At 44.4% G+C, this 24,739-nt stretch overlaps 1 protein-coding gene across 2 annotated transcripts in view; it reads right to left on the bottom strand.

The window, feature by feature from the left end:
- Positions 1 to 324: 324 nt before the first annotated feature.
- Positions 325 to 24,739, bottom strand: part of LOC142572049 (zeta-sarcoglycan-like) — a 58,591-nt gene continuing 34,176 nt past the window's right edge. The window contains exons 2-9 of one of the 2 annotated variants that reach the window (XM_075680851.1): positions 14,243 to 14,509; positions 10,894 to 11,013; positions 9,959 to 10,060; positions 6,830 to 6,917; positions 5,216 to 5,335; positions 4,098 to 4,170; positions 3,524 to 3,647; positions 325 to 1,522 (exon numbers count right to left, since the gene is read on the bottom strand). In XM_075680851.1, coding sequence (XP_075536966.1) covers positions 1,352 to 1,522; positions 3,524 to 3,647; positions 4,098 to 4,170; positions 5,216 to 5,335; positions 6,830 to 6,917; positions 9,959 to 10,060; positions 10,894 to 11,013; positions 14,243 to 14,476 — 1,032 coding nt within the window. In that variant the 5' untranslated portion in view covers positions 14,477 to 14,509 and the 3' untranslated portion in view covers positions 325 to 1,351. The remainder of the gene's footprint in view (positions 1,523 to 3,523; positions 3,648 to 4,097; positions 4,171 to 5,215; positions 5,336 to 6,829; positions 6,918 to 9,958; positions 10,061 to 10,893; positions 11,014 to 14,242; positions 14,510 to 24,739) is intronic. The other variant, XM_075680850.1, reaches the window with a different exon arrangement.

Here is a 24,739-nt window from a genome sequence, read left to right as displayed (position 1 = left end):
TGGCGGAACCATCAATCTCTGAACGCACGAAATAATTTTCGACACCTAGGTGCAGAAGGAAAAATCTTCCTTTTCGAAACTACCAGCACCATTAGCTATAGCTCAGTCGTCAAAGGCATACTTTTAAAGGCATACCTTGTAAACTGAGAAATAACAAACGTGTCCATTTTCTTTCAGCTAGGGGCAGGCCACATGAGGAGCCCAATTTGTACAGCACAGCTCCGACTATGCTGCCACTCTCACAGCATATTTATTTCGACAACGCCCTACCGTCACCGTACAGCAAAACGAGCGCATTGAAATGAAACCAGGGAACGCACTCCGTAAACAATGATTGATATGCGTTTATTTACAGACACTCAACGTGACGTATAAGGCAACAATTTTCCGGCAACAGATATATTCACTGTTCTACTCTTCAACATCGAAGCTCTAACAGAAAACGGTTCACTCGCGGAAACTAGTGATCTTGACGTTTCCTGAGCGGTGAGAATAAAAACAGACAAAGGAAACTTTCATTCGCACACTCGCAGCATGCTCACCTTAAACATGCAGCTTTGGGCTGAGTAGTGTTCAAAGTAATGTTCATCTTTAGTCTAATACCCATTTACCTGACTCAACACTCATTCCACGTGGTGAAAAGCTTTTCTCCTATGCTTTCATTATTGTTGCGAATATTTTTTTTTAATAAGCTATCTTGTGTCATCCGTGAAAAAGAGCATCTGGTTCCCGCTCACTTTAGTCGTGCGACAGCCTAGTGAGTGATTCAGAGTTGATTTACTCTTCACTTCCGTTGTCCGTTCATTCATATAAGATCTTGTCCTCGTATGCAGACAACAGTGGGCAGCGCAAGTTAAAAACATCACCTCGATCTGATGACCATAAAACTTTCAATTTAAAGTTACAGGCTTACGTCAACAAGAGCCATCCTGAAGTTCATGAGCCGGCCCTGACCGGCTGATGAACCCATGACTAAACCACTGAGGGTTCAATGCGCAGTTTTTATTGTATGCAGTAAAAAAAAACTACGCATTAAACCCGCTTTACGTGAGTATAGTATGTGTCCTTGCCTTTTCCCAAAGATTTCTACTTTTGTCATATCAGCAACTGCACACTGAGCGTTCCAACTCCTGTTTAACTTGGTAGACCGTGGAAGAGTACCTACACCTTGAGCACGTCTGCTGCTCTCGAATCTGTGCTTTGTCACAATATTCGTATAGCACGCCTTATCACCTCGGTCGTTTCTTCTCCCACTCGCATCTTTACTGTGTGTGGATATGGCGCGTGCACAAGCTCGACCGGTAACGCGTAAGCTTGACCTTGGCGCACACAGTTCTGGGTTGGCTGAGTTTCACTTGCAGACGCTGTCATCTGCTCGGCACTGTCCATCCGGTTCAGACAGGAATAACACACCAGTCTGACAAACACAAAGTTGAAACACATTCTTGTAAGGGCTCCCCGATAACGCCGGCAGCGGAGTCTTGAGGTTCTGGAACACGATCCGTTCCGAGTCGAGGAATATCTGTGGTGAAGACATAACAAAAGAAAGGCTATTACCTTTTGGCTTTGGCTTTATTTCTGAGAAATCTACAGTGCGCAATTTGTGGTAAAGGTAAGGTTAAAAGCTTCACATTAAACAGGTTAACTGGCCCTACTTTCTCGGTAACATTAAAGCAATGAACAAAGCAGCTTAGTCAAACACGTATGTACAAACAAGCGCAAGAAGCAACATGGGCAAAATAAGATATGAGCAGATTGGACATACAAGAAACAACAAGAAACGTTTAGTCACTGATAGCATGACAAAAAACAAATAACTCCTGCTTCGATATAACACGCAATAAATCTGCAATTAAGTTGTATTTCTTGAACGCTCGTGTTAAAAAACTGTTTTATGAGCTGGTAGGCATAATTAGCACATGTTCGTGGGATATGTCGGTATGCGTGGTGTCTTGTTAGATGAATGGGCCTATTTTCTCGGAAACTTTCGGCGCTTTGCAAGTTAGGACACAGTTTACGGAATACTGCCTTACAAATGGATAGCAGTTGGCAGTCGTAAAGATCTCTTACGTTCAAGACGTGATCACTTAGAAATAAACTAGCAGAGTAAGCATTGCAAGGTAGCAGTGTAAGCAGACCTCTTTCTACAACAAAACGAAATTAGGTGCGTTTTGCGTACTACTACCACTTATTAAATGACACTAACTTGGGTGATAATAGAAGGAATAGTTATGCATGAGTAGCTTTTGTTTCAGGCGAACCTACTGCTGGCATTTCTTAGAACACCTAGGGGTATACAGAGCTTCTTCCTTCACAAAACACTTCAAAGGAGCGGAACTCAAAACTGACGTCCATGTAGATCCCTGGGCGTTTACAGCATTTTTCTTCTTTTTCTTTCTTTTAATATATGCAGACTGCCAATGGTACATTTCCCTTTAGTGTCTTAGAGGGACACTGAAGATAAACACTGATTCGCTTAATTATTTGTTTCGAAACTCTACTTTTGTTAATTTTATGGTAATGAAGATAAGACAGACCAGAAGATCATTTTAATTTCGCGTTTAAACTCCAGCGCTGGTACGTCAGTGATACGTCGCGCATTTCAAAGTATTGCCCCGCATTTTAGGCCGTTATGACTAATCAAAACTTTCTGAAACATGCTAAGTTCAGTTTCGGTCTCCTTTATAATACAATGTAGTCCCTCCTTACATATTGATTGATTGAATAAATGTTTATTTAACAGATGGCCCGGGCCTATGGGGTAAATATGTATATATACACAGGGTGTTTTCTTTTCTAGCTGCACCAAATTTTTTAGATTGCTTATGACAGATAGCAAAATTCTAACCCTTCATCTATATTACTCGATGAGGTGGCCATTACTTCTAGAAGAAATCAAGATGTTCACTCCAATAATTAACGTAATTGTGCTAGTTAACTTGCTAATTAATTTATTTACGCCGCATATTTAAATCTACGAATTCTAGCCGCTGAATTCTCACGGCGTATCCACTTGGAACGAATCCTGTGGACAGCCAGATTTCCGAGATATTAATTTTCAAAGTGCCCGTCGAAATGCGTTGGTGTTCAAGTGACTCTTGTGCTTCAATGCATAAAATAGCTGTTTCTTAAAAAAGTAACTGGAACGCCAATGCATTTCGTCGGACACATTGAAAATAAATATCTCGGAACTGGTGCGGTCCAGACAAATCGCTCCAAGTGGATACGCAGCGCTAATTCAGTGGCTATAATTTGTAGATTGAAATATGTGGCGTAAAGTGATTAATTAGAAAGTTAATTAGCGTAATCACCTTAATTATTGAATTGAACATTTTCATTTCTCGTAGAATAAACGGCCGCCTCATCGAGTAATTTACATCAAGGGTAAGAATTGTGCTATCTGCCATAGACAATTCTTTAAAGGTTTCATGCAGCTAAAGAAAGCCCCTGTATATATATATATATATATATATATATATATATATATGAATTAAAATGCACTGCTGGCTATCGTAATGTTTACCTCGCCTTGCCTCGACTGGAGAGTAAGGTTCTGGTGACAGGCGACACTGATGTCTCCAGCTTTTGATTCCACAAGAACGCCTTGCGGCGCTTCCACCTTAAGCCTTCGGGTAGGCGACTCGAGCCTGAAAAGAATTATGCGTTAGCGGCGCTGAGAATAAGCGTTCGCTTCCATTTTCTTTCTTTTCTTTTGCAACCAGCAATTTCTGTTTCGAATTTCTTCCATGTTCCTAACGTCTGACGTTTGAACTTATGCATTTAACAGCCCTGCGCAAGGAAAATGCAACGCGGGCAAATTCTACGGTTCATCATGCATATCGTCATTCGCTAGGCTCTCAATAAGTCAAACGTACGGCAAGAGCATTACACGAACAAAAAGTACGTATTTTACAAAGAAGCGCATAAGTATTATTTTTTTTTGCATATTGTTTCGGTTTGTTCATTTTTTTTCTTTATACAAGAGATTGAGATTCACTGCTTTTAATCCACGGAACGGAAAGCGGATAGAGAAATAGCGCAACGCTGTTTTCTTTTTTTAGTAATCATGGGCTTACGGACATTACAAGCGCACTCACTTTAACTGCTTGAACGTCTCGGAACGGACTAACGGTGTCTGCACCGACCCGTCGAACCTTACGCCTCCAGGACCTGGAAAGACAAAGCATAGTAGAACATTTATTTCTTGGTGGAATTACAGAAGGAATCGACTACGTTATAATCGCGCCGCCGATGATGAATCAGTTTTTGTGCCATATCCCATCTTAAGTGTTTAACAAAACAACATTTCAGGTCAAAGAAGACACTAGAATACGGTTGCTCAATCGTTACTTGTCTAATTAAATAATGTCTGGACTTTCTTTATGCAAATAAGACACAAATCATTCATGTAGTCATAACATGTACCCACTGGCTCTCGCACAGGGCGATCTATCTATCTATCTATCTATCTATCTATCTATCTATCTATCTATCTATCTATCTATCTATCTATCTATCTATGTAGATAGATAGATATAGATATAGATCTAGATATATCTACATGTATTTCTATATAGATAGGTAGATCGCCCTGTGCAATATAAATATATATATATATATATATATATATATATATATATATATATATATATATATATATATATATATATATATATATATATATAGTCACACCATAGGAACCGAACAAACATTATAAATAATCAAAATCGGGTGCCTCTGTTCTGCTTCTGAGTACTCGTTCAACGCAATATAAAAAAAATGAGCTCTTTATAAATTCAGTTGAATGCCCTATAGTGCTTCTGTATCAACAAGTTTGACTCCATTGTGAAGCAAAGTATAGGTTTGCGAACGGTTTATTCACAATAATAATAGTAAGAATTATCGCAATTCACTGTATCAGGCGATAAGAGCCCTTCTTGGAAGCGTGTGCAATTTGACATAATTTTGGCTTCTCATGCACAATTTTCATAGAAGACTCCAATGATTTCCCGCTATTTTTTTCTTTTTTTTTTTTATTGCAGCACATTTCGTTATTTTGACACGAAATTTTTTACGGTCATTTCCGTTCTGCTAACAAGACTGCGATATCGCTTGAATCCATGAGTATAAAAGCAAACCGTGAACTCTGAGTTAGGCTTGCTTTTTGTTTCCTTAGGGAGAAAGAAGAGATCTACTCCGAGGCGTAAATTCTCACCGGTGACTTTTAAAGAGTCTGCGGCGACTGTAACTTCATCGTCGGCAGCCCGAAATAGCAGCTTTCCTCTCGAGTCACGCACTCGAAACTCGTCGGCGAAAGCTTCAACGATTGAATTTCCTGTAATGGATACGAAAACAACCACATTGTATTACGCTCGTGAGTACCAAGCCGGCGAACACAATACAGTCTCTTCTCTATAACCCTCATTTTAACTTACTTACAAAAGAAAACAACCCAGAAAAGGCAACCAAGAAAAATGGTAGCGCACATTTCTTGTCTTTCCTTCCCGTGTCGCTTGAGAGCTGCGCTTCTATGTATCGAACCTGGCCGAGGCCTACCCTACAGAGGTAGCAATACTAAGAAAACAATTGCAGTCTAAAGCAGTTATAACAGTAACAAATTGACACTTAGTTGTAATCCTTCATTGACATAGTCAAGAGTAAATCAACGAGCGAACCATATTTTAAACTTAAAAGCAACGATTCTGAGAGAGAGAGAGAGAGAGAGAGAGAGAGAGAGAGAGAGAGAGAGAGGAAAGGGGAAAGGCAAGGAGGTTAACCAGAGAAAAAGATCCGGTTGGCTACCCTACACTGGGGAGAGAGGGGAGGGGGAGGTAAAGTGGTAACAAAGTAGAGATAAGGAAAGGAAGGAGCGTAGACACACAATCACAATCGGTCACTGGCACCGAATACTGTCATCGCACAGCACAGTAACACTTGCCGCACTATCAACATCTGTTCAGGCTACAGCCGCCTGTCCAATTCTGTCGCCCTCAAAAACCGCAACAGTGCCCTCGTCGCCCTCTGCTGCGATGGCTTGTGATGGCGGTATTTTAAAATAAGTTCCTCTGTGAGAGGTCTTTGGTCATTCTGAAACGCTGCATGTACACGATTTGCTGGAGTACTCGAGTAACCTACCCACCTCCTCCCTTTTTCTCCTTACAACACAATTTACTTTTTATTCATGTTTTGTACAATAGCATAACGGAACCGTATTACAGCTGCAAAGAGAAAAACTACTACGTGCCTGGGAGCAGCCGTAAGCTACAGCGGGGCAGTGACCACCAGGGCGAAGAGTTGGTCCCGGGTTCGATCCACGCATCAAGACAAATTTCGCGAATCTATAAGAAGCCGGTGTGGTTTTCCTTTCAACCTTGGTGTTACTCTACGTTGGATGACTGTTTTTACCTTCCAAGAAACTTTCTCCACGTTGCAGGTTACCGCGTAACTGATTTGCCATATTCTGTGTTACTGCTGTTGCGATCGATAACAGCTTGACGCAGCAACCGCAACGTGTGTGGATTGGATAGCGCCCGCAGAGCTGCAGGTGGCCCTGACGGTAACGGGGTGATTCCGCTCGGCTTAGGAGTTGTGCTTTTGTAAAAAACAAATGTTCTTATTATTGCACACTAATGAGAAAAACAGCTGGAAGTTTTTCTGGGTAGCTGAGCGCGTTCATTGTGGCATTCTTATGTTTACTGATTCTTCGTAGTTCTTTCTTTTTTTGCAAAATGGGTACGTTTTATAAAAAATTGTATATGAATAAGATATTTGAACGCATGCCTGCATGATGTTCATATTCACAGAAGCCGTACTGAGAGAACGCACTCACCTATAAAAAGTCGATTAGAAATCTGCCCTTGCTTATTTCTGGCATTGAGCGTAATGTTCTTGGAAGACTCTATGTTGAGGGGCTGTTCCTGGAAATAAAGCGATCGCTTCAGTACATAAGGTACTGGTGTACACCAAAACATTTACCTTGAGCAGCAACAGAGATTGCCACGAAAACAAATCTAGCACATCAATTCAGTATTTTGACACCCTGTTTTTAAAGACATATACTGTATATTACCGGACCCTGGATGTAAGCCTGTCATCATTCAGGGCGGACTGACACTTATTCTTCAGCCGCTGGACGTGGCACTGAATAACTCCTTCAAAGATTGCATGGGCCTGTCCTACAATGAATGTTTCCAAGAGGAAAACCAGAAGACACCAACAGGGCGGTTGAAACGCTCTTATTTATTTATTATTTATTTCTCAACTATATACCGCAGGCCGTGAGGCGCAAGCAGGAGTGGAATACAAAAATATAACAATGTTAAATTGCAACATCCAAATTCAAGCAAAACTAGGTGTAGCAAATAACCCATAACAATATTAATATGAGCTAAACAACATGGTCCCTTATAAGGTCAATAGAATCCACACACTAAGCCGGCAAAGAGTTACAATCAGTGATTGTCTGAGGAAAGAAAGAAAGCTGGAATAAGTTAGTGTTAGCAAAGTACGGGGCAAGAGAAACGTGGTGGAAATGTCGGGTTTCTCTAGTTGTCGATAATGATATGCACCGTAAGGAATTTAATCCTCACTGTTTAAATGAGCGAAGTAGCGCAATGGGTCAACGATGCCTGGTATGGAGTGTCAACCGGCAAGCTCCGTGCGGCGTATTCCAGGTGCGGCATCTCGGTACTGCCGGCACCGTTTCCGACGGCGAGCAGCAGCATTGGCTGACACGGTGGCAATGACCGCGACTGCGGCCTTCTCTCAAGCGACGACGAGTCGTAAGCGACGTCACATGGACAAATAAGTGTTCCTTTGCATGACTCGCTCTTCTAAAAGCTTATTGGTGAGCTAGGGCCACAGAGTGAGGCTGTGTTCGGAGTCTTCATTTTTGTGCCTATAAGGAGTTACAAGTTGGAGGATCGACTTATAATCGGCAATGTACGGTAGCAGCTGTCTTTTTTCTATTATTATTCAGCGGTAGAGTTAACTCGCCTAACGGAAACCTGGGAGGCTCACTTAAACATCGTGAAAAAAAAAAGTACGTTCCAATCAGTACCACGCAGAGTTATCGACGTTCCTGTACCTGCGGCCCAATGAGGCAGTATAGCAACTAAGCCCGGGGAGCGTGTTTCGAAAACTCACGGTAGCGAGCAACACACACGGGTGCACCTGCCTAAGTGCGCATTACAGGCGCGCTATCTACATTCGATACTTTGTACAACTTACTCCTCTCTCGTTTTGTAGTTTGTTTACAACACCTGTCGCTCCGGGCGACCTGTCCTGATATCGGCCACGAATGGAGAAATAAAGAAACACGCAGTGGTCAACGCACTCGAACAAACTACGCTCGCGGGCGCTAGCGAATAGAAAAACGAGGCACGCGATCTCACGACTGCTTCTCGGCAGCCCGCCTATCCACCGAACATATTCTGGGGGCAGTACCACACCGGTCGTCGTTACCAAACAGCACCGACTGGCGACATGGAGTGCGCTCTCGCACGCCCGCGCACACACGCACGCACGCGCGACCTGCAGGTTAAGGGCTTAATGAAGCTTGCGCGAGGTGCCTCGTGTCGTAGGCTTAATGAGACCCCACTGATTGCGTGCCAACCGTTATTAACGGCGCCGCAGCCGCCGCACGGCGCTCTCTCCGCCCTCCCCCTATGCTGTGCCCTCACCTCCTCCCTCCTCGCTCGCACCCTCTTCTACACCGCCGCCACACGCATTGCACGTCCCTACAACAGGTAACCCAGGATGATCGCGGCATACCATTAACGCCCTGCGAGTCGAACCGAATGCGTGCAGTGGGTGCGAAGGGACGGGAGGAGGGGGGGGGGAGGATGTGGTGGAGGGGTTCGACGGCTGGCCGTCGAGCACCGTTCGCTTCCGCCGCCACCGCCGCCGTACGTGCGCCGGCGACACGAGCGGTTTGCCACCGGCAGCGGCCGTGGTTCTTGTTAGGCGCAAGTTCGAAATGCGCTCTGGGAGGCCCGCTGCGTCCACCCGTCCGATATGCTAGCCCTCTCCTTTTACTCCCCGGGGATAAAAAATAGTACGCCTGTTCTCCGGACCTCGCAATCGCGCGGAAGTCAGGCGGGCCGAAGCGTTTTGTGCACGCGTGTGTAGTGGTTCAGTGCTTAGGGTTCGCGTAAGTGTGGCCGCTGAGCAATGACCCTGCCTCGCTGCGCTCTGTAAGCTTGCGTGCAGAGACGATTGCGTTCTTGGAAATAAAAGGGGTAAGACGTAAACGGAAGCGAAGAGAGAGGTAAAGGATGGTTCGCAACCTGCAACCTGGATTTGTAGTCTTGAATATGGAGGGAGTTGGCACAGTAACAGGCGTCTCTTCGATGTTGGTGGAGGTCGTGAGTCGCGCAGTTACCTTAAAGCGCAGCGTAATTAAAAGAACCTGTAGCTGTTCGCTGTCCGTTTGAGAGCCTTTTTTTATCGGTTAAAATTGAACCCCAATTTAGATAAGGAGAAACAGTAAAAAATGAATGGGACATTTCAAATTAGATGTATTGGAGCTGCACTTACGTTGTGAGTTTAAAAAATGTCACATTGAAATCCGAATGCGCAGCTTGAACGCACAGTCAGTTATATAGAAGCTTGGGACTCTTCCGAAAGCTTTCGCGCAGAGACAGCACCGTTTATCCGCTGTTGACAACATCATTTCATTAGCGCTCAGCGATGAAATAAGTTTACTGCGTTGGTACCCTATAAAAGTGAGCATAGTGAATCGTACTTTGCAAGAACTTTCAGTAATGAAGCCAGATATGTGACCAGCACCGCAATCCTGCAAAACACTGCAAAGCAAGCCTCTGTTCTTAGAATGTGCTCTGGTTATAAGGCCTATAGGAACCTCAGGTAACGATAGCTTTGCGTACTTTTCTGGTGATACAAACGCAAACGTATACAAAGTTTCGCAATGTGAGCGAACACTACAATGTGGACTTACCCTTCTTGATCGTATTTGCGCGGCGTATAGTGAATTCAGGAACTCTGCTTCCCCTTCGAGCCGCACACCATTCTCAACTATGCGTAATCGGCCCATGCCATCCTGACGGAGAAGAAAAACTCAAGTTAAGGCAACTTATAATACCAGCGCGTTGAAATTTTTATTTGCACTGTGAGCATAAATTAAAAAGCTAGACGAAAAAGAATCGCCACGTTTTCTAACACAAGCGCATTATGCAAATATCGGATAAATTCCATGCGTGCTCCTTCTTATTTCTTGTTATCTCGAGTACAGAAAGGCTTTAGCGAGAGAAACAAGCTTTCATGATACGTTGAAGATGAAAGGCCTGCAGCGTTTATATGGCCGCACTGCGCTTTAATATAACGCGACACTAAAGTAAACGCTGTGCTTGAGATAACGGAGGAGCTCCGTCGTTGATGGATACGGGGCGTATAGGAACATGGACATTCACATGATGGTGCTCGTGATGAAACAGGAAACCAATGTGGCACGAGAGAGGCCTGGAATGGAAGCTATACCTTCACTCAGAATAACACAAGTTATTTCTTTCTCCTTTCATTCTTGGTGGTCCGAGGCCAGCTATAACATTGACATCATTGGCCCATTATTGTTAAATGACATGGTCTCTGTGTCAACACCATTTTCACCAATGACATAATAGCACCGAATGTCTAAGCGCAGCTACACCATTTTTTGATAACCCTAGAGAAAGCGGAATCGAACTGCCCCTAGGACTTACGTCCTGTGGTTAGTTCTCTAAATGATCGCTTTTCTTTAGGACCGGTTCAGTTATTCTGTGATTAGCGAATTGCGTCCCCACCCTTAGCATGACTCCTTTTTTGGGTGGGAGAAAACAACTGCACTTAATAGAAATGTGGAGGTTTTAACGCACGCAGCACGCATTGCTCACTCACCAGCGAGAAGTCGAGCACCCTGAGCACCCACACCGTCAGCGCCACGTTCATGATGACCATGGCAAACAGCAGCGTGACCAGCAGATACAAGCACCGCTTGCGCCATCCGTATATGCCCACCTGCACATTAAGCGCAGCGGAACAGATGTCATCGTCCTTTCACTTCAGCATGCAAAGCAATATTGACGGCTTAAGCCACTCAGAAATGACTGTGTAAACTAAAGTAAGTAAAAAGAAGCATCATCAAAGCAAAGTTTTCATTTAGCCATGCACAAGACTCTTAAACCAAGTTTATAATTCCACAATGCGACTCAGTATTAGTGCATTTATACTTCCTGCCTGCCTCATAGACATACCGTCCCCTCCTGCGTCCCTTCAATTCACAACGTGTGTTATAGTTCCTTCTTAAAAGCGTTTATCTTTGCAGCATGCCAAGGCCTACTCCGTAGGCCACGTGTAGCTTTGACATATGTTACGTCATCGGTTATTATGATTTTTCATAGAATACTGCGCGAAGTAATCGAATAGCGATCCTGCAGGCTAGCAGCAAATGAGAGGGAATTCATTTTCTTCTCTCGCTATACGTAACAGAAACAGGAACAAAAAGCTGCAATATAACAAGCCTGAGGAAGGCTTGTGCTTCACGTGCCATTTGACACATGTACACGCATTATGCGTCTAAAATCTGTACCGCTCTGCCACCAAAACGCAAACTTAGCAGTCTTGCGGCAGTTCGCTAAAGGTTTGCTCTGAACGCGCTTCCGAAGGGCTGCTTACGCAATTGAAGAAAAGATTAGTTGAGTTTCACCACCAATCTCGAGAGCTCAATATCGACTCCAGCCTAATCGAATTTAACTTCTCCTTATGGCTTGCGCAAGATCGCGAGATTGTTCCAGCTTGTATATCGGGCATGGACAACATGTATCATCTCTGGTATATAATGGCGTAGGATTTCACAGTGCCATTTTTATTAAAAAAAGTTTGAATTATCCGCCGAGCTGACCAAGTGACTATCGCGTTCTGGTACTGAGCACGATTTCGCGGGTTCAATTCCCAGCCGCAGAGGCCGCATTCTATTGGGAGCAAAATGCAAAAAATACTTGTGTATATCGTGACTTCGGCATCCATTATACAAATCGAGGTGGACAAAATTTATCCATAGCCTCCCCCCCCCCCACTCCCCGTTTATTATTTCTCCTACTCCAAACTCTAATGTCACTATGGCGTCTCTCACAGCGAGTTTGTTGGTTTTAGTCGTCCAACAATGTAAGTAATAAATAAAGAAATCTGGACAGAACTCATCCTTAGTGCCACTCAATGTAAGCGAAGCTTTCTTACTTTTGGTGAACGCTGCATTGAAACACAAAATATATTGTGTATAATGTGCAGTGCTCATTTTTTACATATTACTGCGTGTTCATGGCTTAAGAACTTGCGTGATTGCGCATTATAGCAGTCTGTGGATGGTAAAGTAAAAGGGCACTTAACGACTTTCAATACTGACAATTCCACAGTTGAACATGTGATCAATACGTCCACGGGATCTCGACGCAGGTATCGCCTCGCTTGATATCGGCTAGCCCTCGCTACTGCCGAAAGGCCCCACACTGACGACTTCCGTGCGTTGAAATCGCTTATTACAATGCGGATGCGTCATAAATCACCCGAGTTCACTCATAACACACGTAGCACACTGCCTTTGGTAAACACAACAGACAAATGGAGCACATTAGATCTTCATGAAAGTTAAGGGTGCGGAAAGACGCTAGCCTGTGTTGTCCGAATGAGACACTATGTAGGCCGATACGAGACTATATATCGTGTGGTGCAACTTCAATGAGTTGTGGGAGCACGACGTTTCTGCGTTATTGCGCACCTCTGTGATCGACAGTGGTCAGAAACGGGCACCAAGAAGGAAGGAAGAGGCAAATGAAGCTACGCTGTAAAGTTTCATCACAACTTCGTCTGCTGAGAGCCAACAGACGATGTAGGCAAAAAGGCTACTGTACAGACACCGCGCAAAGACGTTCCGCAATATGTTACTCAACAAGTCGTAAAGGGGCACTAAAAAGAAGTAATAAATCAATGTGTATTATAAAGTATTCTTGCAAAATTTTACTTTAATTCTTTCGCAGTAAAAGGTTATCTTTAAATGTTTGAATTTCGCGCCAGACGCGAGTGCCGATACGTCTGTGGGCCGTCGCGGATATCAATGTGTTTTTTCGCATTTCAGCCGCAGGGGTTCAGTAAAAGTTCTTGAAACTCTCTATGTTCAATCTCTTGCCTTTTTAGAATGCGGTGGAGTCCATAGTTACTGCTAAATAAGCTTAATTAGACCCGAGCTGACGGTGTCAAATTTCATGACGTCACTGCAAACTTGTGCGTGAACTTAATGCCGGCGTTGCCCCCGTCTTTCGCTTTTGAGTCTTTTCTGGCTTAGAAAGCATGTTCTAGAGGTAAGAGTGACTTATTTGGTATTGGGCAGGGTAAATTACTAATCCAGCTCAAATCGCTTCTCTCTTTCACCGCATTTCTCTCTCTCTCCCTTCTTCTATTCCCCTTTCTAATGCGCCAGAGTAGGGTAGCCAACCGCACTTATGACTGCTTAACATCCCTGTCTTCGTTTTCAGTTCTCTCACTCACTTCACCCACTTTTGTATTCCACGGCCTGTATCAGTCGAACTCTCACCGCGTTGCAAAGGGAGAATGCATAAAATACTTCCCTGTTTCGATATTTCTATCCTTTAGGCTTCCCTTATGATCGTCGCTTACCGACATGCCTGGTTGCACTAGGTTGCATTGGCCTGTACGTAATTGTATATAGAGGTGAAGAATATGTTATACGAAAGTGGACATGCGTTGTAAAAACATAAACGTGAATGCGGCGCTTGTTTCTGCAATCACAGTGCATGTAAGCTTGACATTTTAGAAATGCAAACGTGAGATTAAATTTTTCACTGCTCCGGCTCGAACCTTATTGCAATAACTTACTGCGAAATCGCTGTTAAAGCGGAAAAATTTCTCAGTAGAAAGCAACCAAATATGTTTTCTTTTGCTTTTTGTTTCTTTTTTGTTTTTGTTTTTATTGTGATTAGCATTCTTCGAGCATCAGAGTGCCATGTTGAGCTAGTTGCTGCACAACTTACGAAAGAGGCACCCTCTCTGTCTCCTCTTACTTCTTCCGATAATGTTAACCTTGCGTCACACATCCTTCTTAAAATTCTTAGCGTACTTCAAGCACTAGTCGGGCGTTATTTACACATATATATATGCGTCTCCAACCTTGAGATAGTTCTGCACCACCCTAACGAGAAGCTCCCCGGACGCCTGTGGCGGTCCGTGTTCTCACCTGCTGCTTGCGCGCGAAGCCAGCGGCCGCAGCGTCCTCGTCGTGGCAGGCGACGAGGTCTTCGGCCACCACGGCGTCGACGAAGACGGACGAGCGCCGCTCCCAGGCTGAAGGGCGGCGGGGCCCCTCCCACACCGAGGACCGCCGAGAGCCCGTGCCAGTCGCCGACGGCGGGGTGACCGTCAGCGACGGCACCAGGGGACCGGCCACCACGCCACCCGACGTCACGTTCATCGGCACTCACCTGCGAATAACGACAAAATGTTTCTTTAACAGCGTTGATAGCTGGGCTGGTTGATAAGGATACATTGATACAAACCGCGTGGCAACGCGGCACACAAGCGAAGAAGGGGACAGACGAGCACAGAGATGCAACAGAGGCCACTGAAGGAAAAAACAAAATACTTATATGTGTGTACAACCGCAGTATTTGTTTGTTTTTTTCGCTAAACTGAGTCGTGAGTCCGCCCTTCTTTGTGTCCAGTCAGATCACGAAGTTTGTATGAAAGATGTTTCTTGCGAAAACGATGCACACTTATCGCGAACCATAGACCATAAAAACAAATGTCAATGAATAAGAGCAATAAAAAAAGGCTGCAGATTAATAATCCTTGACGTATAAGCTACGCTTCAGTTAATTTGCAGTAGTCCAATAAGTGTCATGCTGTAGCTACAAGGAAACTTGTCTTCGTCCGGGAGAACACATGTCCTCTCGTCGATACATTGGCTGCAGACTGAGGCATCTCTTGTTCGATGGCTGTTGATTGCTTCACATCTCCATTTTCCTGTGAGCCCCTGTCTCGATAGAACAAGATCTTGCGTACGTCCTTTGTGCGCGCTCTCTGTATGCATGCATGCCTAACTTGATGCATTGTGCGTATTAGGTTTTGGGACACACAAATCACGTGCGTACGAAAATCCTCTCCAGCATACGATCACGAATCCGTATCTCCCTTTTATATCAAAGTCGACATTGACATGCCACCAGATTAGCGAATCATGTCATGTTTCTACGAAGGCTTATTCCCGCGAAACAAGGATGGGAGGGACCTTGTGCTAGCCGTAGCCTGGCGCGGGCTAGCCAGTTGTCACGACTATCGCAATCATCAAAATCATAATCGATGCGACGAGGTTTATTGTCCTTGACAACTTTACTGGAACGCTAAGTATATGAACGCACTGCAAGGGCTGTCACTAGCACAGGGCTCACTCGCTATCACGGCACGGTCCCTCGTCTTCCCCTTCAGCTGGCACATGCACAGCGGCGCGTCTGCTTCATTTCACCATCATCATCATTCTATTTTATGTCCTTTGGAGAACAAAGGCCTCTCCCAGAGATTAGTTACCCCAGATATTTAGTTACCTGTGTCCTCAACTGACACCATTCCACGCATGCCTGAACATTTACGAATTTCATCCCACCGCCAAATTTTGTGCCGTCCACGACTGCACTTCCCTACCCTTGGCACGCATTCTACAACTCTAAGGGACCACCTTATCTGTCTGGTGCATTACACGGCCTTCCCAACTCCATTTCCACCTTTTAATCTCGACTAGAATATCGGCTATACCCCCGTTTGCTCTCTAATCCACAGCTCTGTTTTCCTTTCTTTTAACGTACGCGAATCACTTTTTGTTGTGTCGCTCGTTGCACAGTTATTAGCTGGTTGAAAATAAATAGTGCATATTAGTGGTCGTTTGCATTGTAGGGCACCTTATTAATACAGAGTAATTGTGTGTGTGTTTGCATGAGGCATAACATTCTCTCAAAGCTCCAGTCTTCACCAGACATGGTTTTGTACTGGTGGACGAAATTTATGGCAGACTTTTTTTTTAGCCTATACGAGATGTCGATGACGTCTGCGAAACGTTGCATATTTTACACTATTTTCACATTTTCCAGCCCTCTTTGTGCAATAGAAGTACTCAAAAGCGATTTGGTTCGTGTTCGGTCTGAGCTTACTTTCAAATGGATTGTTGTCATTTCTTCTTAAAGAATAAACCACCTCGCGAATACGAAATCAAAATACTTTGATGACGTCACATGTGAAGCTGACGCGAGAACTTTAGTATGGCGTCATTGCCCTGAAGCTTGTTTTTGAGTCCTTTCTAGTTTACCAAGTTTCAAACCGCCGTACAACTGAGCAATTGCGCATTTTATAAGTGTCAATTCAGCTTAACTGAGCGTTTGTCCTTTCTCTCGCTATAGCGCACGTATTATCCCGTGATTATCGACAATTTGTGCATGCGTTCCTCGATAATGAGGTTGTTGGCATAAAAGGTACCTGCTACCAGGTGGCTTGCTATAGGAAGAGTGACCGTGGTCATACGGGACTTGATACGCCAGTTCTAAACGGCGATGAATGGCGTTTAGCTCATGAATGATGATGAATCATTCAGAGAGCGCAAAAACAAGCAAAAGAAGTGCATTCGAAAAAAAGTGGACTAGTAATTAGGCAAAGTAAACGAGAATTAATTATAGGAAGAATTTAGCTTTGTTGTCGTGAAGCAGAGCCCCATCGTCAGAACCCCAACATATATGGCCGGAAGAAGAATGATGTCATCGAGGCTGCGAACGGAAAAGAAATGTCGCAGGTATGAGAAGAGCATAAGCTACGTATGTGCACGAACAAATGAACGAAACCATTTGGGCTTGTTTGTACCCAGTAATATTTTCCTGATCAATGGCCAGCAAATGATGCATCATAATGCTCTGCAACAACGCTTACATTTTTCACGCCAGTGACCAGCAGCCATTCTCGTATTACCATTGTACTGAGCGGCACGAAAAAAAAAACGAAACCAATCTCTATTTATTTTGTTGTCGCATATATTGACTTATACTTGTGCAGTTTAAGTTTCATTTATTACCCGGGTTATCTGAATTTTGAATGTCAACTAAACGCAAGCCGATGCTTTCTTAAGCATTCCTTGTGAAGCTTGAAAACAAAAAAAAACTGATTCTGCCATGGCACTATGTACATAATTACAACATATGTCAAAAACACGTTCCTCACAATGTATACGCAGTCGACAATATAGATGAGTTCCATTAACTCTGTTTTCAGAGAAAACAGATTGACTTTCACTTACTCTTTGAAACAGCTTTAAATTATCGGCATAATCGACTACGCTATTTTCCGAGATGAAATTTGTATCGATCGATAGAGCAACAGTATACATAAAAGCTAATGCCTGGAAAAGCACTCTTTTCGAACCTTTGTTAAAGGGGCGTACGTGCTAGCGCACATATAGCAGCAAGAGTTATGCAGGAGGCCGGCCGGCAAACAAATATCTTAGTAGGATAATGTAGAGTTGCAGTCGTAATTGCAGGGCACTACAGGTTCTATAGTGAATTGTGTGTAGCGACTTAGTTCTGGTAATACCATAAAGTTCTAGTTATACCATAAGGGCACAAATAACTAATAGAACCCTACGCACACCTCAAAGATTTCGATAAAGCTACACGTAACCGGAAATATTTGAGAGCCTGTGGTCCCTGATAAGCCACGGAAACTCAAGACAGGCTGGAAGGAAACCTCAGGGCATGCCACTATAAGACGTGCCCAAAATACATCAAGCAATGGCATTAAGTGAGCTAAAAGGCTATATACAATGGTCCTGAAGAGCCCTCTTGCGCTGTAGCAAGTGTATTTGTGTTGCCTTCACACCTGTCACTGCAGCATCCTTTTCCGATAAAGAGATGCGCACGCCCGTATGTCGGCATAGTGTGCACGGAGGACCTTGCCTTGTCACGGGATCAATGTCCGTCGTAAAGGCATAAACCTAGCTGCACTTACCCCGAGGGACGGCACTGCGACATCGCCAAAACGCGAGATACGTGGCAGCAAACTTCCCCGATGGGACACAAAGAACCTCCAAACTGTCGCCGTCGGGACGAGATTTACGAGGCTACTTTTTATTTCCCAACGAGGCGACAGCTGCGCCTTCTCTTCTGCCCAGAGAACCGAATAGAGAGCTCGAGAGGCTTTTGATATCCGATGAGGGTGCCACTATCGAACGCGTCATTTACGACGTAGCAGAGCTAACATTTGTTCAGCCGGGCTCTAGCGCTGACTGGAATTCTATACGTGTTTCGCCTGCGGGCAGAAAACGGCGGGGATACCTCGATATTAATCGCACTTCGGCGCCGCTCTGCTAGATCACCTAACTAATGATGCTACACTGTGCAGTGCTCGCGAAGGCTAATCTGACTATTGTTGTATGTAAATAAACAGACAATACCGGTCATTAGTCACAGCGAAGGGAAAGGTAGACGGGCAGATGCGAAGGTCTGTTCATTGTTTTCCGGAACTCGGTCACAGCTATATGGGTGACTTATTTCGACACGTGAAGGATGGATAGTTTATGTGTTGTGCGAGATAGCTAGATCACTTGGAAAAGCAGATCGAACGGCGACAACAGTGTCAGGATGGTGACACTCTCGTGAAGCACAATAGCGTCCAGAAAAGAGCAAGTGCCATGCTAGAATGCCAGAAGAGGCAATGCTATTGAATATCGGTGTCTCTCTTGACTCCTTGGCTGCACCTCTTCATCAAATGCACTTTTTGTGTCCAGCGATGGCACGACGGCGCCCAGAGGGCATAGTAGAGTTTATTTGGCCAGTCAAGGGTGCTTGCGTTTGTCATACCAAGTTCAGAGAAAAAAAGAATACAGCGCGTGTATACGAGGGGTGCCTCAAGAGTACCAAGTCCTCGGTAGACTCCACTACAGAACACTTGCCACGCTGGCAACCTGGAGAGAATCGAGAGCGACCGTCGAGAGCGACCAACGAGAACCACTAGTATTCGGCTGCTGTGCGCAATGCCTTGCATTCGATTGGAAAAGTCTCTCCACTTGGCTGCGGGCCTTGCGGAGTGCGGATCTGTGTCGTTCTCGAGAGGGCTGCTCTAGGCAGTGGCGTGTAGTGTGCTCTGCGCCCGTCGAGAGAAGCAGGATACCACTACGCACAGGCGACCAAGTGGACTTTGGCTAAAAAAAATCAATGAGACCATTTCTTTTTTTTCTGTAGTATTGGCTGCTGGTCTGATTTCTTTCGGCATTTACAATATGCTTAAGTGCCATAGGGGAAATATTTATATGTAGAAGCAGTGAAATAGGTAAGCGCAACATGCACTAGTTTGAATACTATAGTAAAGAGAGCAAGTCAACAGAAAACGAAAAAAAGACAGCAGACTTCAGCGGTTCGTTCAGCTCTGAACTCGTTTACTGCGAGAGCACCATTTCCCACAGTTGTTGTCGTCGTCGTCGTTGTTGTTGTTGTTGTTGTTTCAAAATCACATTGCTATTGCCTGCTGGCTTTTCATATAATTGCTCTTACCCACCATGAAGGAATGGACAAGAAGCCAGTGGGTACAGGGTGGTTAGTTGGTTGCTTTGAACTTAGGTTACACTGATATTATATTTCTTTCAGAAAGCGTAAGAGTAGCAGTAAACCCCATTGCCCCAGATTCGAAGTCTTTTATTTCCCGCTTTGCAGGCTCCCTTGTTTAAACTTTTATTTACAAATTATTTTTCCGACTACACTTTCCAAATTGCTTATGTCCTTTCCGGTAATAAATAACTGTAGGAACCCTTCAGAATTTTTATTAAACACATGAGAGCCGCTCGTAAGCTGTGTTGCAGGGGACAGCCTTTACCGATGGCTGTAGTGTTCAGGAAGACAGGTACAAAATGCTCATACTGAGCTGTCAGTCCGCTCCAGTGCACATACCTCTCAATGAATTAGCACATAATATTTAACGGCTTTTATTTTACTTTCTAATATTTGTTAGTAAAGGTAACAATTCGGCAGATATATGCCTGGTTGAGGACCACTAAATTCAAGAGAAGAAAAACTTAAACCAAAATTTATTTTAAAAACCCGACGTTTCGGAGTCCTGACCATACTACTTCAGGGGTGAAATGGCGTAAGGCGCAGCAGTTCTTATGTGCGTTTTCGGCGCTTAGACAAGCGTACAGACAGTTTTCATAGACCTTCAAACTCACGATCGACGAAAAGTGTCTGTGCGCCAGTAGTGGTGCAAAAGTTACGCAGATACCATACGGGGCAGGAATCGCTGTCATATAGCATGCTATGGACAGCTGATTATACAGTCTAATACGGGTCTGCGAAAAGTGCTACTGGATGGCACAACATGTACATGTAAGGCGAAGAATTGTGTTCTTGACGGCATCGTGTTTGTGATAACTTGCTATAATTTCCAAGAGCTGGCATTGCAACCTTGCAGAGGCAGCTCATTGCGACGATCGAAAAAAAATGAAATGTATATTCCCCTGTAATACTAGCTCACAGCACAGTTACCCTGAAAACGTATTTTTGAACCCTGATGGCTTTTCACAATGAAGGTATACTCGACTTGTGCCAAGAGTTTGTCGAAGCGATTGCGTCAATAATAAAATTTAAGCATATCAATGCGAATTACGCTGTTATCGACTCTTTAAACACATCGCTATCGAGTTTCAATTGGTACCTAAACATGACTGTTGATCCCACATAAGGTTTTCAATATAAAGGCCGATTTGACGCTTGCTGATGGGTTATTCTATAAGTTACCTCACTGAAGCTATTTTAATGCACGAAGATGTATTATGCTGCAGTGAATATTTAAAACGCGGATCCCGCTATTGGGAGCGTTGTGACTGCTCCACGCTCGCTACCGACAGATGGGGCTTGTGGTTGAAATCCCAAATTTCTGCACAAGATGCCAATTAAGAGTGCAGGACCCGTTAAAAATTACATGCAAGAGCTGGCAATTCCAAGAGCAGCAGGGAACAGAATACACGCGAACGCAAGCGTGGTTGTAACTGTTAACCTTGTGCATTATGCCCTCCACCCCCACCCTCCTTTTTTAGGAACCGTGCAGTTCTTCCAGAAATGAACGCACGGAATCAACCCTTCCTGTCAAAATGCTTTCAGCCAGTAGTGCATCATTGAGAATGTAAAACATGTTCATTCAATATAAAACGCTAACACTGAACATCCAAAAGGGTGTTCAGTTGCCCTGAGATTTATGGAAAATGTGTGCAGAACATGGCGACGTCGTCGCTGATAAAAGCATTAGATATTAATACGTGGATGGTAATATGAAAGTGATATGGACCTGTGTGGTCTTTGGCGTTTCCGTTATTTTGAATAGAGGCGCTGGGGAAATGAAGTAGGCGGTGGTACTCGAGGCCGCAGCGACTCTTACCGCCTCTTACGGCGGATGCAAACGCAAACTTCCGGCCGTCTCTTAAGCCAGCTATCCTGACTTCGAGTTGCCCCATAAGCAAGCGCTTCCAGAACCGGAGAGCAAGTCTCCCACAAGGGTCCTTTCTCCGTGCGTGGGTACGCAGCCAGCCTCTTGCACGCGCGCGTGTGTGTTTGTGTGTGCGCACCTCTTTCATAGCCACGGCCGGGTTCGTCTTTCACCAGCGTCCTTTTACTTTGGCGGAACGGTGACTTCCGGTAAAAGGGAGGCCGCCGTCATTTCCGAAATACGATGCCTACTCCGCATACAGTATAGGCCGCGGCAACTACAGCTGATGGATTGCTTGGTATGTAACAATGATCACCCGGGCGCAGTCGGCGGATCAGTCTTCTTCAGTTTCAGCCAAGTCATCCTGGAGAAAAGGGCTCATGGAGCCAGAGACTTCATTTATTGTTGTATTTTGTTTCTTCAAAGGCTGTTCTCCAATGATTGTGTTTTGTAATTTTACGACATCAAGGAGCTTGTCAAAATACTATCTGCGATCGCTGCTTTCTCTTGGTTCGTTCAAATGAACGTAACTGCTTATCAACTGAAAATGTTCCACTTTGAGCCCAAGAACAACGTAGGAGTTTTAACGCAGAGGTACAAACGAACATAGCAGTCTGCCGTGACTGGTTCATGCATCCACAATGCACAAGTACTCTTTAAACATTTTATTTACTTGAGCCCCCCCCCCCTATTGTGTCATAACTATAACACCTACATCGCTGAAAATTGTGTTAGGCGTATGAAGCGACAGAGCACCAACTTCTCATCTCAAACAGTACAACCCATTGCGGTTGCCCAGGCGCACGGTAATTCCTAAGTAGATTTCACAAAACTTCTGTTACGTTAGTACTGTCCTCGGTTGGCTGTCGCCGCGGTGATCGCATGTTTATCACGCCTATTATGTTCACTTGACAACTTAGAACTTAAAATTTAGACACAGACGTAGGGCACAGGCGAGGATGAACGCTACTATGAACTGTTTATTCAAATAAATACACCACCACTCTATACGCTAGTTCGAGCGCATGCGTCACGTCACTTCATATGAAAGCGCGAAGACTTGTCAAACGTGGCTGTGTAAACAACCAACTTAGAGAGCATGCCCTAAGCACTGGAAAGAAAGAGGACAAGTAGGTGGATTCGGTCGTCCATATTACGGAACGTGGATGCGAGACGTGGTTTCGTGAGACAAAGAGACAGAGAAAACAAGGGGTGAAGGGCAAAGCAGTAACACGGCTCGGTTGGCTTCGAAAGCCTTCGTTACTAACGAGCAGCCCGTTGTCTCCATAAACGAGGCGTCGACTACGTTGCACAAGACCGAGTTAGAATTCTTGAATGCCTGTATTTGACACGCGGGGTAGTTATTGATAGTAAAATTTCGCGCTTTAATCTGAAGTGGCATAACGTACGCAGTGAAACAAGCGAGCAAATCGGTGGCGTGTTTATTTAAATAAACATATCATAATAGCATTCGCCCTAGTCAGTGCATTGCGCCTGCGTCTAAATTTCTAGCGCTAATTTTCTAGTCAACATCATAGACCAGCTATCCTAACAATCAGTCACTTTATCGCTCTTACAAGTGGCTTGTTCCTGTGGCCGTGCGCCATGTCGTTAAAGAAAAGCTGTTACATTAGGAAACCTTTGTGCCTGTATTCAAAAAAGACCAATTTCGTCTTTGTCCGACGTTCAAAACGTGGCGATCTTCGCTGTGAGGCTCAATCGAGAACGACAATTACTTTATAGATGGTTTGCAAATGCAGGCTCTAATTATACTTATCGTGCCTAAATGTGAGCAGCGGCACAATTTTTATTCGCACTTGCACTGAGGTAAATTTCTATTTCGTCTATCTTGAAGTAACCCGCATGCTTCAATGCAGTAGGCACAACCAGTACAGTGCTTTTAGAAAACTTAAAATTGACAAGAAAGGCTCTTTTACTTTTCTTTACGACGACCTTCATTGAGTGTTGTTTTCATATACCATGTCAGATCACATGAAGTTCTCAGATCACAGGTTACATGAGGAGACGAAGGAGAAACTTACACTGACGTACCTAAAGCAACTCAAAGCCTAAGGCTATCCCTACCGAGCCAAGAACAGTACCAAGCTGTTTTAAAAGACTCTTCCAAATCAGATTGCTTGATCTGCGGTACCACGTCGGGCCTGAACGCCAACCCGTGAGCTGTTTTCAATTCGACCAGTGCAGGGAACGTACGCATGTCTTTCGGCCGGCATGCTAGTCGCGTGCGCTCTCCGATTTTTGGGTGGTCGCTTTTACCGCTCACTCTGTCTCCGACGTTGTTGTCGAAACTCAATTTTCGGCGCGGGAATGAAATTCGTGCGAACAGAAAGTCGGTGCTTTATTTCCATATGACTTGCCAGTACTTCTTCATGTATACGAACGTATGGCGCTCGTTCCTTCTAGCCGTAGCTTTTGCCTGCTGTTCACGTCTTACGCACTTATTTCCACAACGAACCACCTACTACTAAGCAGTTCTGACAGGAACAAGAGTTGTGGTGGGAGTGAATGAAACAAAGCGTGTGCGAACAGGCGCAGTCTTGACGACGTGGTTGGTAAGTTGTTTAAGGCATGTAAAGCTTTCCTATATTTTTATTTATTTCTTTAGCTTGTGCATGTGCTCAGGGAAGCTTAATTTTGCCAATTTTACCTTTCATTTCTCCTCTTCCTCTATGCATGCTAACCTAGCGAATTCTCTACCCGTTGGTTCCACGCTCATGTGAAAGGTTGTGGAATATTCTTGACCAAACTGGGGCTCTTTTCCGTCCACACGGAACTCTGGCGCCCTCAACTCATTTCCAGTTAAATGCAACTGCCATGAGCGCACATGAATCCCGCGACCTCGTCCTCAGCCACAAAAATCTATAGCAAACGAGTTTCCACAAAGAAAAATCGCGGTAGTAACTAGTATATTGCTATTAAAGACTGAGATCTTTTACCAACGCATCTGTACTAATACGCAAACTAACAAATGTTGAATCCTGATCCCATTTGAAGCAAAAACAGAACGAAAAGACAGAACGGCGCAAACACGAAAAAGCCGGTGACCAGCGACGATATGTGATCTATCGAGTGGTGATCAAGAAATGGCCGAGATCCTTCTTTTTCTTTTTTTTTATCGCCACTCCCAGAGCATACAAAAAGAGACCAAGTTTTCTCGGAGAGGCCGCTCCAAGCGGCCGTTTCCCGTCGAAGGCTCGCCTTTCTTTTCCGGACC

The sequence above is a fragment of the Dermacentor variabilis genome, chromosome 2 (genome assembly GCF_050947875.1).
Source record: "Dermacentor variabilis isolate Ectoservices chromosome 2, ASM5094787v1, whole genome shotgun sequence".
Taxonomy (NCBI): domain Eukaryota; kingdom Metazoa; phylum Arthropoda; class Arachnida; order Ixodida; family Ixodidae; genus Dermacentor; species Dermacentor variabilis.
Note: the sequence above shows the minus strand (reverse complement) of the source record. Positions and strands in the feature narration are given on the sequence as shown.